At 43.1% G+C, this 15,106-nt stretch overlaps 1 protein-coding gene across 1 annotated transcript; it reads right to left on the bottom strand.

Moving 5' to 3' along the window:
* Positions 1 to 1,666: 1,666 nt before the first annotated feature.
* LOC139920627 (zinc finger protein 513) lies at positions 1,667 to 14,392 on the bottom strand. Its single transcript, XM_071910668.2, has 7 exons — positions 14,283 to 14,392; positions 13,747 to 13,974; positions 11,985 to 12,107; positions 8,160 to 8,294; positions 7,124 to 7,624; positions 4,295 to 4,494; positions 1,667 to 3,483 (listed from the first exon to the last, which is right to left on the bottom strand). The coding sequence occupies exons 2-7, from the start codon at positions 13,784 to 13,786 to the stop codon at positions 2,869 to 2,871; spliced, it is 1,614 nt and encodes a 537-aa protein (XP_071766769.1). The 5' UTR covers positions 13,787 to 13,974; positions 14,283 to 14,392; the 3' UTR covers positions 1,667 to 2,868.
* Between the last annotated feature and the right edge of the window lie 714 nt (positions 14,393 to 15,106).

Below are 15,106 nucleotides of genomic sequence, written 5' to 3'. Positions count from 1 at the left end.
AGGATGAGACGCACGCAGAGAGAGTTCGGCTTCAATCAGACTTCTTTTATTAGAGCTATGAAGGCACTGTGAACAAGGTTTTACAGAGAGAGAGAGAGAGAGAGAGAGAGAGAGAGAGAGAAAGAGAGATTACGATTACCAGCAGAATGGAGGCAGTCTCAGCTCACAACCTGATAGCACACTCTTAAAAAAAAAAAAAGAAAAAAGGATGGTTCATTTTTTTTTAAAGTCTGGTCATTTGTGTCACTTTTCAGCACCTTAATAAGAACATCTATGTGGTAAAAGTGTCTTAAAACACCGGATTCGATGGGACAATCCTTTGAGTGTTCTTATTCATCGCAGAAAAAGCGACACAAATGTTGAACACGTTGAAAATGATGCATCCATTTTGAGCGTGAATATATTGATCATCGTTAATCAAAGCGTACGGAGAGCTTTTTCCATCCACGCTCCGGCTTTTAGGTTCAAATATTTCACCAGCAGCTCCTTCTGTTTTTACTTCTGCGACTCGTTCACTCCGGTAAACGCTTGCTGGACCCGAGAAATTCACAGTTTAAATTTGATGGTTAATTCGATATCTTATCACACTCAAGTAATGGCTGGGTTAATGGTGTTTTGGGGTTTTACGGGTTAGCGTCACTTAACAGAGCTTGACATTACGGACTAGACATTTTGAGTCTTGGCTCGACCCGGAAAGATTTCTGTCCAAACCCGACGGGAGCCGAAGGGTTAAACCTGAAACCATTTGTGTTGAGCGCAAACTAAAACTACAGCTCGTCAAAAAAGAAACTGCTGAAATGAAAACAGGTTTCCCGCCGTGGAACCTGAGGTCAAATTCCATGATTTTTCTACGATTTTATTCCTTCCTGATTTGTTAAAGTTTTTCTAAGAGGTAAAGAGTCACTGCAGTCCGGCTGAAAACCACCATGCAACGCAACAAATGTGCGAAACGAGTTGGAAAACCCGTTCTGCTATATTGCTGTAAAGCGACCCGTTTGTAAACTTCCCCAGAGACTTAATCAAATTTCCTGACTTTCCCTGTCTGCAACACACCTGTCAAAAAAAGCACTTTGACAATATTTTGAATAAGCACCAGACACCTGTCAAATATTGGTACATTTTGTCAGTCTCACAAGTCCGTCTAGTCCCGGCATGCGGACGTCCCACTTGGTTCTAAAGGCCTAACTGGCCTCAGTCAGTTTCCTGTCCGTTTGAACCGAGCCAGACTCATTTTTATTTGAGAAATTCCTCCCTATCCGACCCCATCAGCACCTGTCGGGTTCAGACAGAAAGCTCTACTCACTTCCTTTACATCTACAGCTGGGTTCCTGGAGAATTTTACATTTTGACATTCCATATGTTCCAGACTTTTGATTTCTTTTAATGGATTTGAGGAATTTGATAAGGCAGTATTGTCTCTGTAGCTTAAAGTCACAAGGAAATGGCATCTTAATGTTTCGGTGATTTGGCTCATTTCTGGTTGAAACAGGATGTTGGAGTGGAAGGAGGGACTGTTCAAAAACTCAAAAATGCTCTGTGCGTAATCTTCAACTTCTTCTTCAAAAAATTAAATACTAGCCAAGTTGCAAGTTTTATGTGATGGGAGCGGCCTAATCACTAAAAATACAGTTTTCGAGGAAGTAAAAGCAATAGGATTTTGTTGAAATTTTTTTTTTTTTTGGCATTTATTGTTGAATTGGCTAACAAAGGTGAAAAAGTAATTTTTCATTTCAATGTGACTTTAAGATTATTCATCACAACCAGATCCCCCCCCCCCTGTGAAATAACAGTGCATCAACTATCACCAATATGTAGCCACAACTTTTACATCAGGTCTGAACATCAGTATTTTTTCATACTTTTACAGACTTTTTGTGCAACTTCCAAAAATTATAAAACTCATTTTCCATACATTTTGAAACCCGCGTAGGAACCCGACTGTAAAACAAAATCCGATTGCCAAACCAAGCTTGCCAAGATGAAAACCCCCTCCCAGGCCACTTCACAAAATCCACTTATTAAAAAGTTTGCGAGAAGATATGGAAATGAAAACAGTTCACTCTTGTAATATCAAAAAAAAAACAACACCATTAAATTCTCACACAAATCCACCCACATTTACAAAATATAGATTATCTGTTGAAAAAAATATACATTTCCATTCATCAGATTGGCTTCATGACTGTTAGCTTACAGAAAACAGCAGTGGCGCACACAGACACACACACAGACACACACACACACACACACACACACAGACACACACACACACACATGATTTTGAAACTGGCTACAACAATCTCATTCAAAAGATGATTTTGTGGACTGCATTTCCTGGATGGGTCACCGTTAAGACAATAAGACTGATCCCACTCTCACAGACACACTGTTTTAGTGACACACACACACACACACACACACACACACACACACTCTCACTCTCACTCTCATACTCACATGCTGGTGTTTTAATGCCCGTAGATTAAGTCAGTGCAGCATTACAGTCATTCAGTCAGTCCCTGGCCGTAGAAGGCACCTGAGTTTAGCCCCAACCTGAACGGGCTGAAGGTTCACCAGTGTATACAACACACACACACACACACACACACACACACACACACTAAAGGAGGTCACACGTGTACATCAGGGTTGCTACAGGTTTTTGCGCATCATATTTCATGACATATAAAGCAGTTTGTCCTTTTATATTCAGCTAAGCTCAGTTTGATGCTGAAAAACTAATTTCTATGATATTTAAATTTTGTTTTTGAGCAAGCACAGACCAATTTCTCTATCTTTTCCTATCACGTTACCGTAGGAACCCTGATGCACGTTTGACACACACACAGACACACACACACACACACCCTACATATCCTCCTGTCCCTGACTCTGGCTCTCCTGAGTGTCGTTGCCCCAGCTGAGGCCGTTGATGGGCGTGTGTTTGTCCCAGCTGTCGGTGTTGTGTCCGTGTTTCCTCTGGTGGCGTTTGTAGTTGTCCCAGTGTCCGGTGGTGTAGCCGCACTCCGCGCAGGCGTACGGCTTCTCGCCCGTGTGCCGCAGCATGTGGCGCTTCAGGTTCATGCTCTGGTTGCAGGAGTAGCCGCAGACGCCGCAGTGGAAGGGCTTGGCCCCGGAGTGGATGCGCTCGTGGCGCCGCAGGTTGGCCAGGTTCCCGCAGGCGTAGCTGCAGGAGGGGCACTGGTAAGGCTTCTCGCCCGTGTGCACCCGCAGGTGGCGCTTCAGGTTGTCGAGGTGCGCCGAGGTGTAGGGGCAGTGCGGGCAGCGGTGCGGCTTCTCCCCGGAGTGGGTGTGGGCGTGGCGGGCCAGGTGGTTGGGGTAGTGGGACAGGAAGGGGCAGTGGGGGCAGCGGTACAGCTTGGTGCTCCGCCGACCCCGCCGGGACCCCCGAGAAACCTCCGGGCTGCAGGGGGAACCGGCCGGGTCTTTGGACAGCAGGTCCAGCGAGCAGCGCCGGCACACCTGGACATAAACACAACAAGCATTCAGGACATGAAACAGAAACTTTCCTGGTCCTGTGTAGGTCAATGGATAATAATAATAATAATAATCATCTTTACATATTACCTTTCAATACACAGTTACAAAGCACTTTACAAAGGAGTAAAAAACAAAGGCTAGCTTTACATGGTGCATGGTACTTAAATGCAACTTCAGTTCTGTGAAACATAGTTGTGTTGGAGTTCCGTAGGAGAACCGTCCAATAAGAATCATGAATTGGATTTCTATCATTTGCAACCTGCAACTAATTGCACGAGCGTTGCATTGTGTAAAGCCAGCCTGACAAACTTGACAGCAAAAGAAGCTAAAATCAGAGTGATGTGGTCTCGTCTTGTGCAGAGCGGCGTTAACCTGCCAGAACTTTACATTCAGTTTACAGTTTACATTCGCTCTGTTGCTCAGTGTGCAGAGCGCTGCATGCAGCACTGGTGGAGTCGTGGGTTTGTTTCCTACTGGAGCTTCCAACGCAAAAATGTATGCAGTCACAGTACTGCAAGGCACTTTTGGTAAAAAACATCCACTAAACGGAACATGCATATTATGTTAATTTTGAAGTTAATTTCTATTCAGGCCACTAAGGGTGTATTTTGCTTTTTTTCTAAGTACCAAGACCTTTTTTTTTACCTTCTTTTTACACAGAGCAGAACGTTTTCTCAATTTCAGAAAACTTAAACTTGTTAGAGGAACGCATGTGCCGCTTCTTTGTGAGCCGACCAATCACAACAAAGGGGTTTCAGATGCAAACAACAAATGAAAGCTTTAGGAAACATACCTGTCCTCCGTCCCCCTCCCCCTCCCCCTCGGCCTTGTCCCCCTCCAGGTCGGCCTCCTCCAGCGTCAGGCCGCACAGCCGGCAGCACAGGGGGAAGAGGAGGACGGGCAGCGGGGCGGAGGGCGAGCCGAGGCCCCCCAGCGTCTGGAGGTAGTCCGAGTCCTGGGACACTCGCAGGGTCAGGTCGGACACCATCGCATCTGGAGGGAGGGAGGGGAGGGGGGGGGGGGAAGATGGAAGAGAAGAAGAGTGGAGAGGAGAAGTAAGTAACAGACAAGAAAAAGAAACATTGACATTACCGATCATATCGAACAATCGAATATTCGCATATTTATTTGCAGAGATCAACGTTGACTTGTGATTTGCCTGTTAACATTTGTGGTTTAGTTACTCTAATTTTAAAGGTGTGCTAGGTAAGATTTTTATGGGTTGTCTCACATAGTGAGGTGGGGGATTCAAAGGTATCGCTCCTTAGCTGAGCAATACCAGACCTGATGGTGGTTATCTTATCCCTGAAGTATGCTGCAAACTCTTCACATCTGGATGAGGAAAAAACATCACCAGACCCTAAGGGGACAGGGTTAATCAGACGGTCAACTGTTGAGAAGAGGGTTTTTGGATTGTTCTGATTATCACTGATCAGTTTGGAGAAATGAGCTTGTCTAGCTTTTCTAATTGCCTGATTGTACACACCACGATGCTCACGGAAAATATCACGGTGGACATTTCCCATTTCCGTTCTGCCACACGACAGTTTCTCTTTAACTTAGCAATTTCGTCAGTTTTCCAGGGGGCTCTCTGTTTGGGGTTGGCCTTTTTTTGTTTGACAGGGGCAACAGTGTCAATAGTTGTCCTTAGTTTGTTATTTAGGTGATTTACCAGATCATCACATGAGGAGGGTAGAATAACTGCTGGTGTATTTTCTAAACAGGTCATGAAATTTGCAGCAACCTTACCAAGGGGTAAGACACAGTTTTTTAACAAGGCGCTGTGTTTTCCTGTGCTGTGCAGGCAAAAGCCGAAAAGAATACACAATAATAATAATAATAATAATAATAATAGTTCAGAACATTTAAAAATTTCATGGCTTTGGAATCTGACTTATTATCTACATGTAGGTTAAAACATAGCATAGACCACCTTTCCATGCCCCTCTGGTGGGTGGGGAGGGGGCCAGATATAATGACACGCTTCCCTGTGTCCAGTAATGTCGATAAAAGAGTTTTAAAATAGGGGACGGGTATTGATCAACGAAAACTGTGTATCATGCCAATTCCTGGTATCAGTATTAATTTGAAGGTGTTAAAAATGTGCTTCAAAATGTTGGCTTCTAGCCTAGGGGGCTTTTAGAGAGCCCCCTAGAGAGCAGATCAACAGAGTATGGCCTGAGTCCATCTAGAAAAGCAAATGCATGTACACAGATGTTACACAGGAAAAAAGAATATTCTGCTGCTTTGCATATGCTTTCATTTAACAAAGACAGGCACTGAAAAAAGGACTATAAGAACAGCATCGAAGTTGAAGTACTGGAATGTGTACTGATATTGAAAAAACGTCTCTTCTATCACAAGCTTGAAAGAAATACTCTGAAGAGAGAAAGAAATACCGCCTCTTCCATGTCTTCCTCCTCTACGTGCTCTAATATACTATTTTCTTGAACTAAAACAATCCTTTCTACCTCCTCAGCTTATTTCTTCTGACCTTTGACCTCTTTACAATTGGCTGCTTGCACCGCTGGTGAACTGAAGCTCACTCTGCTGTTGCAGTCAGCACACGTTGCTCTGGATGCAGAGCGTCCTCGGCTCGATACCGGTCCGTTTAAGACTGATAAGCAGTCGAGCGGAGAGACAGCTTCTCTTCCTCTTTTCAAAGTCTTTCAGTTTCGTGACGTTTCGCTTCCCCTTTTTTCTTTTCGCTCTGGCCTGTGGTTCCAAAATTACAAATGACCAAATACTCCCATGTCGGCTTAAATAATGTGATGTTTCTGTTCAGGCAGACTATAAAAGAGAATGAGAACCTGCTCTCTTTACTTCCCCTTGCACTTCATTTTCTCCATCAGGGAAATTTATATTTATTTTCTTGCCCTTACTTGTCATTTCATGGACCTTGTTGCTAGTCAATTCAGTTGCATCTTTGCATGTCAGGCTTACTGCACATGGCTCCTGGAATGACACTGATGGTGTCTCCTGCTTATGAATTGCTTGATATGAAATCCACTATAGACTCTTAAAAGAACTACAATTTAACCGGTGTGGCATTTGCTGGCATGTTTACATTATAGTTGGTGAGAGGTTTAGGGAGGTTATTTTACACTTTACACTACAAGATTGACAGATGTGGTAACAGTTATAAATGATGCACTGGTTGATAATGTGTGTGTGTGTGTGTGTGTGTGTGTGTGTGTGTGTGTGTGTGTGTGTGTGTGTGTGTGTGTGTGTGTGTGTGTGTGTAATTTAATGTTTGGGTACTGCGTTAGGGGGGGAAAACTCTTGCTCAGGAGGTGTGTAAATGTGATCTGTGTTTTGTGTGGGCTTTTAAGAGTAATGCTACCTTCGAGTATATTTAATTATGTACTTTTACTTCAATATTTACTCCTACTTTTACTTGAGCAAGTTTTATTTTTTGAATGTTGAGTGTAGGGGAATCTGGCATTTACAGTACCGCCCACAACTGACAGTATATTACTGGATGGCTTGTAAAAAGGTTATAATCTGCTGAGAGACTTTTATTTCGATGTAAACCCCACCCTGCCAGTGTGACCAGGAGAGAAAACAGGAGATTTCTACAATCAGACCTCTTGCAGGTGTGCGTGTTTCTTCGCCACGTTACCTTCTTCAGTTTCGGCGTCCGTCTTTTTCCTTCTCGCCCGTCTCTTCTCCTTCTCCCTCCGCTGCGGTCTCTCCTGCGAGTGCATGCGCTGGTGCCTCCGCAGGTTGCCGAGGGAGCTGCAGGCGTAGCTGCACTGGTGGCAGCGGTACGGCTTCTCGCCCGTGTGCGTGCGGGCGTGGCGCTGCAGGTTGACCCGCTGGGCCGAGGCGTAGGGGCAGACGGGGCAGCGGTACGGCTTCTGCCCGTCGTGCGTCCGCATGTGGCGCTTCAGGTGGTTGGAGTAGCGCGAGGCGAAGGCGCACAGCGAGCAGGAGTACAGCTTGGCGGGGAGGTCGCCCGCTCCGCCCCGCCTCTTCCGTTCGGAGCCGCTGTCGACGGGCTGGTCGGCCAAATCCGGCCCTTCCTCCTGCGACGAGTCGAGCATCGCCACGCGCTGCTCTAACTGCAGGCCTTCCTCACATGTTAGGCAGTAAAGCCCCGCCCCCAGGTCCAGCCCCGCCCCTTCAACAAAATAAAAAAAGAGTATATTAGAACCGTGTTTGTACCATGTTTTTCATTCTCTTAAAGCCATTATGCTTAAATGCTTGAAATGTGTTTCTTAGACAAATATAAATAGTGAAGTTGATCCTATGTATGAATTTCTTTCCAAAGCCTTTGCCTTTCCATCAAGGCAAAGGGCGGCTACTTTAAAGAATCTAAAATATAAGATAGTTTTGATTTGTTTAACACTTTTTGTGGTTGCTGCATAATTCAATTTGTGTTATTTCATAGTTTTGATGTCTTTAATATTATTCTAAAGTGTGGAAAATAGTTAAAATAAAGAAAAATGCATGTGTCCAAACTTTTGACTGGTAGTGTATTAGATAACCAAGACAAACAGATAATTATTTATTTAGCAGCTATTATGATTTCCCCTTCCTCTTGATTCTATAACAGGCCCCGATTTGTGGAAAGGCCCGGCTTCACTGCACACACTCTTACAGGTGCAGTGGTTTTCCCCAGAAAGAAAAAATAAATCAAATGGTGCGACATCTACCTAGATCTAAGCCCGCCCCCAAAGGGGTGTCTCCCAAAAGATGGCCACACCCTTTACAGGAGAGGAAAGCTGGGAAGGCGGAGTCTGTCGGCGCTGAAGGGTCGTCGTCCACGCTCAGAGAGAAGACCGTCATACCTGGAGAGTAACGGAGAGAAGGAAAGAGAAACGTTTTTGGAAATAGAAAATGACTATTTAAGGGATGTGATAAATGCTGTTTCAGAGGCCTTAACATGAATAAATTCTGGGAAAAACACTGAATACTTGCAGTTTTTGGGCATGAAAGTGGTAAAATTTACAGATTGGTACAAAATATCTGTATCGGCCTTCAAAACTATTTTTTTTAAATCCTCGATCCTCGAACACAAAAAGGTGATCACCCACTTGAAATCAATTGAAGTAAATTCCATGTCCAATAAACCTAAAATCCTGAAAAATAACCCTGAGGAAATGCGTTTAACTTTTTCGTCCGGCTGTGTCGGAGAAGGAATGTGTGCGTGACAACAAAAAGGGTTTGTGTGTTTGTCAAAGAAAACCGGTGGAACATTGTGCGTCTGGGCGTGTCTCGCGCAGCCAAAACTGCAAGAGACTGCAGAAGAAGAAATAACTGCATTGTATGCTGGGTGGAAAATTCACACCGGCCACATGGTTTTAAATAAGTTTGTCTCCTCCCCCTAAAACCATCATTCAGAGGTCCAGTTCTATTCTAAAACTCATATTTGTAAACTTAAGTGTTAAACTACTGTGTCAAATAAACTTATTTTATGCATCATTACGCAATCAAGCATTTCTCTACGTGGAAACCAGCAGAATCAACTTGTTTTGACAGTTATTATTATCATATTTTGACATAAAATTTGTTTTGCTTTTGGATTTCAGCAATTATGTCAGAAGCAATCTTGTGCCACAAACTGTGCTTGTCATCTAATGGGATATTAATCTGGAAATAGAAGAAGAAAACAGCGGCACGATTGCTTCTTGTGTAGAACACGACCACACACACACACACACACACACACACACACACACACACACACACACACACACACACACACACACACACACACACACACACACACACACACACACACACACACACACACACACTCCAGGGAAAAGTCGTACCTATATATTTACATCGATGTTTAGTCTCTCAATTACTAAAACGACAGTGTTGGGTGTATTTGTGGTTATTTACAAATTAACATTCAAAAAAGAAGGCGAACCATGATGGTATTTGGAAAACGTCAAGTGTAAGATTTTCTGATGAATCAAATGCAAATATATTAACTTTTTCAGAAAAGATTAAAAAAAAAGTAGTTACAGTGACTCATTGCAATGCGGACATTTTTTTTTAGAGTTCAACTAGTCTCAGTAACGAGTCTGTAATGAGTCTACATCGGTATTTCCAATAGGTGAAGTCCTGGTGAGTGAGTAGCATGTGATGAAGTTAAACATCCTGTACACTACTTGCAAATTAGATATCAGCGAGCACTTTATTAGGAACACCATACTAACACTGGGTAGCTATCAGCTTTCAGCTCCGTGTCAACCGGCTACCAGAGTGACGTCCGCCTCAAGGTTGGATGTGTGTTGCATTCTGGGATGCTTTTCTGCTCTCCACAGTAGTAAAGAGGTTATCTGAGTTACTGCTGCCTTTCTGTCAGCTCCAACCAGTCTGACCGTTCTCCTCTGACCTCTCTCATCAACGAGGCGTTTCCGTCCGCAGAACCGCCGCTCACTGGATGTTTTTTGTTTTCACACCAGTCTGTGTAACCTCTAGAGACTGCTGTAAGTGAGAATCCCAGGAGATCAGCAGTTTCAGAAATACTCAAACCAGCCCGTCTGGCACCAACAGCCACGCCACAGTCAAAGTCACTGAGATCACATTTTTTCCCCATTCTGATGTTCGATGTGAACATGAACTGAAGCTGCTGACCTGTATCTGCATGATCTTATGCATTGCACTGCTGCCACATGATTGTCTGAATGGATAATTGCATGAATAAGCAGGTGTACAGGTGTTCCTAATAAAGTGCTCGGTGAGTGTATATATGAAAATTGAAGAGTCGCATGACTGTCAGCGGAGTCGATTTCAACACCTGCAACCCACTGAGCGAGCCTGACAAAGCCTGGGGCCCAAAAGAAGTGTTTGCTGTTGTTTCTTTAAAAAAACAAACAAACAAACAAACAAAAAAACGCCCTTAAAAGATTTTAAAAAGTGATGGAACAGGTTGGACACATTTCAGTGTGCAGAAGAATAGCTCTATTGTTGCAAATATAATTATTCCTTGCCTAAGTAGAGAAACACCACTGCTTAGATAACAGCACTGATATGATATTATTCATATTACCAAATTTGATCTGCAAATTGGGACCTATTTTGTTTGTGGAGCTTGTTTTGCATCGCTACATTAGACAAAGCCTTTGTATCGGTTGTCATATCACACCACTCCTCAGCTATTTAATGGCAGGCATTGATGCACTGTGTGACATATCAACAATATTTTTAAAGGGTATTTATCCAGCATAGCAACAGTAGTTACTGGGGGAGGGGAAAGTGATTCTCATGCACTTCCTCACCAGGATTTTACCAGCCAGCCTGGGGATTCGAACCAGCGACCTTCCAAAGCCTAGCAAATTCTGTAGTCTTTTAAATCCCTTCTTAAAACCTTCTTTTATACAAAAAAGCCTGAAGTCAAAGTCATGATTTGGTTTTACTGTTGATTTTACGTCCTCTTTTATATCTTTTCCTTATATTTTTTCTTTTTTTATTATGTTTTCTGCTGGATTTTGTACTTGTTTTGTGAACCACTTTGTAACACTGTTAATAAAGGTGCTATACAAATAAAGTTTATTATTATTATCATTATTATTATTATATTCCAGTCTCAAGCCCACTTCTCTAAGCTGCTAATCATTCGTATGCTCTGTCAAATGTAGTGATACAACAGATGTTCGAGGTGGACTAAGAGATACAATGTGAAAGAGAAACAATGTGATATGAGTGTTCACCTATCTAATTAAGAATACTTGTTACTCCTGATTTGCCTGTAGCGTACAGCAGTGTTTGTTAAAATGCTCGCGTGTAGGTGGAACACTTTCGGCTTGCTAGGAAAATACTATCTAGATGTTGCGGTCACACTTTATTTGGATAGTCTACTGCGGATTATAACGTGTCACTAAAAGTCTACTGAGTCTATAGATGTGTCTGGGTTTGGGATAAAAACAGCGTCGGGTTAGGGTTAAGTTTCAAAATGAGGTCAGGGTTATGGTTTCTTGGCCTGTAAAGACACAGCAAATAGGCAAGCAACACTTTGTGGAACATCTATATTTTGTCACTGATAGTAAGTAGAGTATCAAGCTGGATTATCCAAATAAAGTGTTGCCAATGTTTACTGAAACCCAACCAGAGAATACTGATCCAGTGGAACTCACCATGCATCAACAGCACTAAGGGCAAAAAATAATGTGAACTATCCCTTTAAAGATTAGTACGAGAGATCAGTATCAGCAGTGAAGGCATATGTGCATCCCCTCTCTGATACTAGTGAATGCCAATCGTGCAACCAGAGCAGGAAACTAACTTCTTTATCCACTAGCCACAGTGACTAGTAACCTGATCTTTTACCATTTTGCCAGCCAACTAGATTTTCAGAATAAAATGAGTCTCCAAATGTTGATTGGTCACCTGCCAAAGTGTCTGGTAGAGTTGACAAACTTACCAGCCACAGCCAACATTTTACAGTATTTGGCTGGTTTCCCACTCTGTGTGCAACCCTGTGTGTGTGTGTGTGTGTGTGTGTGTATAGTATATATATCACTGACCAGCGTCTCTGTCCAGCCCCATGATCTCAGAGTCTCCAAACTCCAGCTCTCCGCTCAGCAGGAAGTCACTCTCCAAAACCAGACAACCTGGCTCACACACCACCGCCCCGTCCTCCGACTCCACTACACACACACACAAAGACACACACACACACGTCAGTCATTACTGTTTGTATAGAACTTGTCAAAACAGTTACAAAATGCTTTACAAAGGAGTAAATAAAAACGAAAAAGGATAAAATCAATAGTACAAGCAAAAACCAATGTAAGCCACGGAAGAAACATCAAAGTAAAGGCAATAACAGTGAGTTTTAAGAGGGGGAATAGAGTAGGAATGAAGCCAAAAAAATATAGTGACTGAATCAGCCTGAAGCTCCTCAGGCAGGTTCTTCAAAAGGCCCGATCGCCTCCTGTTTTCCATCTAATCTAGATTTACATTAGATTGCAATAAAGAGTTGGGTATCATTGGAAGTTTTACATTTCTTTTCAGGGTGTAAAAGGCCCGTTTATAGTGTTTGTTTTTGTAAATATTCACGTAAAACAGAGTTTCGTTTTGAATTATGATTGATGATTATGAGAGTTATGAAAACTAATTTTCCATATATAAACAAAAGTCAATCTTTACAGGAATCTATGAGACTATACACAAGATTTCTATGGCCAAACAAATTCTGGCTTGAGACTGTAAGAGCAAAGGGTAAAGGAATGGAGAGAAGCAGAGTGATCGAGACGATCTGTGCTTAGAAAAGAAGATGAAGAAGTGTAGAGGGAAGGGGGGATGGGGGAGAACGAGGAAGAGAGAGAGAGAGAGAGAGAGAGAGAGAAAGGGGGGAGAAGACTGTGGCAGACAAGCAAAGGAAATCGGTGAGGATGAGATAAGTGCAGAGGAGGAAGAGTTGGAGGGTGAGGAATGGGGTTGAGGGAGGAAAGGAAAGCTAGAGATCCAGGAAAAAGGAAGCGGACTGAAAGAAAGGATGAAACAGGAGAGTGAGAGAAACAGAGAGAGAAGAGAGGCAGAGAAGAGACAGCAGAGATGTCTAAGTAATAATAATCCATGACATTTCCATACAGTTAAACGTCTGTTTTGCCACTTTTCAGAACAAAAGACAGAAAAGGAGTGAGCGGGAAGAGAAACGGGAAGCAGTGAAAGAAAGGTAGGAGGGAGGGAGTAAGGGAAGGAGACAAGGAAGGAGGGAGAAAGAGAGGGAGGGAGGGAGAGAGGGAGGGAGGTCAGGTATGGGCTGATTACCATGGTGAAGAGGAAGTGGAGACAGGAAGCAGAGAGGAGGAAGAGAGGAAGCGGAGAGTCCAACTGAGCCAGAACATTCAGGATGAGATAACACACACACACACACACACACACACACACACACACATCTACTGAAAAAACAAAATGTCTCCAATATTATCTCTTCCTCTCTCAGGGAAGTAGCCTGCAATATGAAACGTTAAGACTGGTCGAACAAAATCAAATATGGTGTTTCCAGAGCAAATCACCAGAATAAGTCCCAACAAATCTCTCAGGTATCAGATGAACTATCTATCAAACAGTTTAAAACTTAAAAAGGTATGGCAAAAGATTTCTACATGGATGAACAGAAACCATGAGCCACTTCCCTAAAGTTAACAGAAAGAGACAGTGAATGAAGCGTTGTAGAGAGAGAGAGAGAGAGAGAGAGATATCACATCAGCAACAGATTCAACTCACTAGAAGATACAGAAGATACTAGAAGATACTAGAAGATGCGGTTGAGTGACTTACATTTCACCGGTTGCGGGTTTGATTGCTTTCTCCTCGGCATCTTCTTCGTCTCTCTTCGTCAGTCACGGGTCTTCTGGTTTTTGGGCGACACCGCAGACAGTCAGCTATGTCCGTCCGTCCGCCAGCCAGCCAGCCAGCTAACTGCGTGTCATCATCACCTTCTTCCTCTTCCTCCAACGGACAGTAATAGCAGCGGTGTCATCACTGCGCCGGGGCCATAGCTACTGCCTGAAACGGAAGGGACCCCACAGCACGTTTACATATCACCAAATTAAACAGTTAAAACCATTTATTGCCAAATAAATCAAAGAAAAATTGGTTATCAGGGACATCCCAGTGCTGGATACGGACGTATATCACCCTCTAATTTGCATGGTGATTCACTCTTTGTTATTGTTCCGCAGTAACTAGATGGAGCCATCTTGCTAGCTAACGCAAGCTAGCTACACCAACATTCACAATAAAGCTACTGTTTCAGCGATTTTAGCCTTGAAATTAAATAACATCTGTGAATATCAATCCGCCGACAAACCTACCTTTGATATGATCCCCAAATTATTATCGAAAGCGTCCAAAAATTTCGCTAACTCCTTCTAAAGAGTCTTTTGTTGCCAAACGCACACCGCTAACAGAGCTCCAGTCCGACACTTCCCGGAGAGTGACGTCACTGCGCAGGCGCTGGCGGTTGTGGGTTTTGTAGTTCTTGAACTTCCAACCCGGAAGCGAGGGGAAGGAAGACCACTTTCCTTCCCCTCCTACCCATTCTGTCATATGTTATTTTGAATTTCAATGAAATAAATAACATAATGTTGTTATTCACATATTTTTTGTTTCTGTTGTCAAACAACTGCATGACCATTAAAAAGTGGCTTGATTCAGGAGCACAAAATGCTTACAGGCCAGAAATTAAGCTGTGTCATAGTTCGGTTTATGGTTGTGGCTTGGTTGTGGCCTGGTTGTGGCCTGGTTGTGGCCTGGTTGTGACCCAAAAGACAAAATGCTATCAAGCTAACATAGCAGCCAATAACATTTATGTGAGTTTTGTCTCTCCAGTTTTGAAAAAACCAGAGAGTTGCTGTGCACTATACTCAAAATACACAAACGCTCCAAAAACACTCAAACACACAAATATGCTTTGGTCACTAGGCAACCAGCTTGAATTATCTGTAAACCAGTCAGCATTTCAGTGGATTTAAATTGTCATACATGTTTTGCAGAGTGTGCCCTTCTCCTGTCAAATGTCAAAGTTTGGTATGATAAAGGGAGTAAACAACACTGAGCAAACTGGGCTAATTCAATTTAATTTTGCAATACATGGATTGCCAATTCTGATCACTTCAGTGTGTGATAGCCTACTGCG

This window comes from Centroberyx gerrardi, chromosome 21 (assembly GCF_048128805.1).
Source record: "Centroberyx gerrardi isolate f3 chromosome 21, fCenGer3.hap1.cur.20231027, whole genome shotgun sequence".
NCBI lineage: Eukaryota > Metazoa > Chordata > Actinopteri > Beryciformes > Berycidae > Centroberyx > Centroberyx gerrardi.
This window is presented reverse-complemented; position numbering and strand designations above follow the sequence as displayed.

Bases quoted from the DNA above. Each gene is read 5' to 3' on its own strand.
- LOC139920627 (XM_071910668.2), bottom strand. From the start codon at position 13,786: ATGCCGAGGAGAAAGCAATCAAACCCGCAACCGGTGAAAT. The intron at 8,295-11,984 runs GTCAGTGATATA...GTTACTCTCCAG, and splicing joins GGGGCTGGACAGAGACGCTG to GTATGACGGTCTTCTCTCTG. The intron at 7,625-8,159 runs GTAGATGTCGCA...ATTTTGTTGAAG, and splicing joins GGGGGCGGGCTTAGATCTAG to GGGCGGGGCTGGACCTGGGG.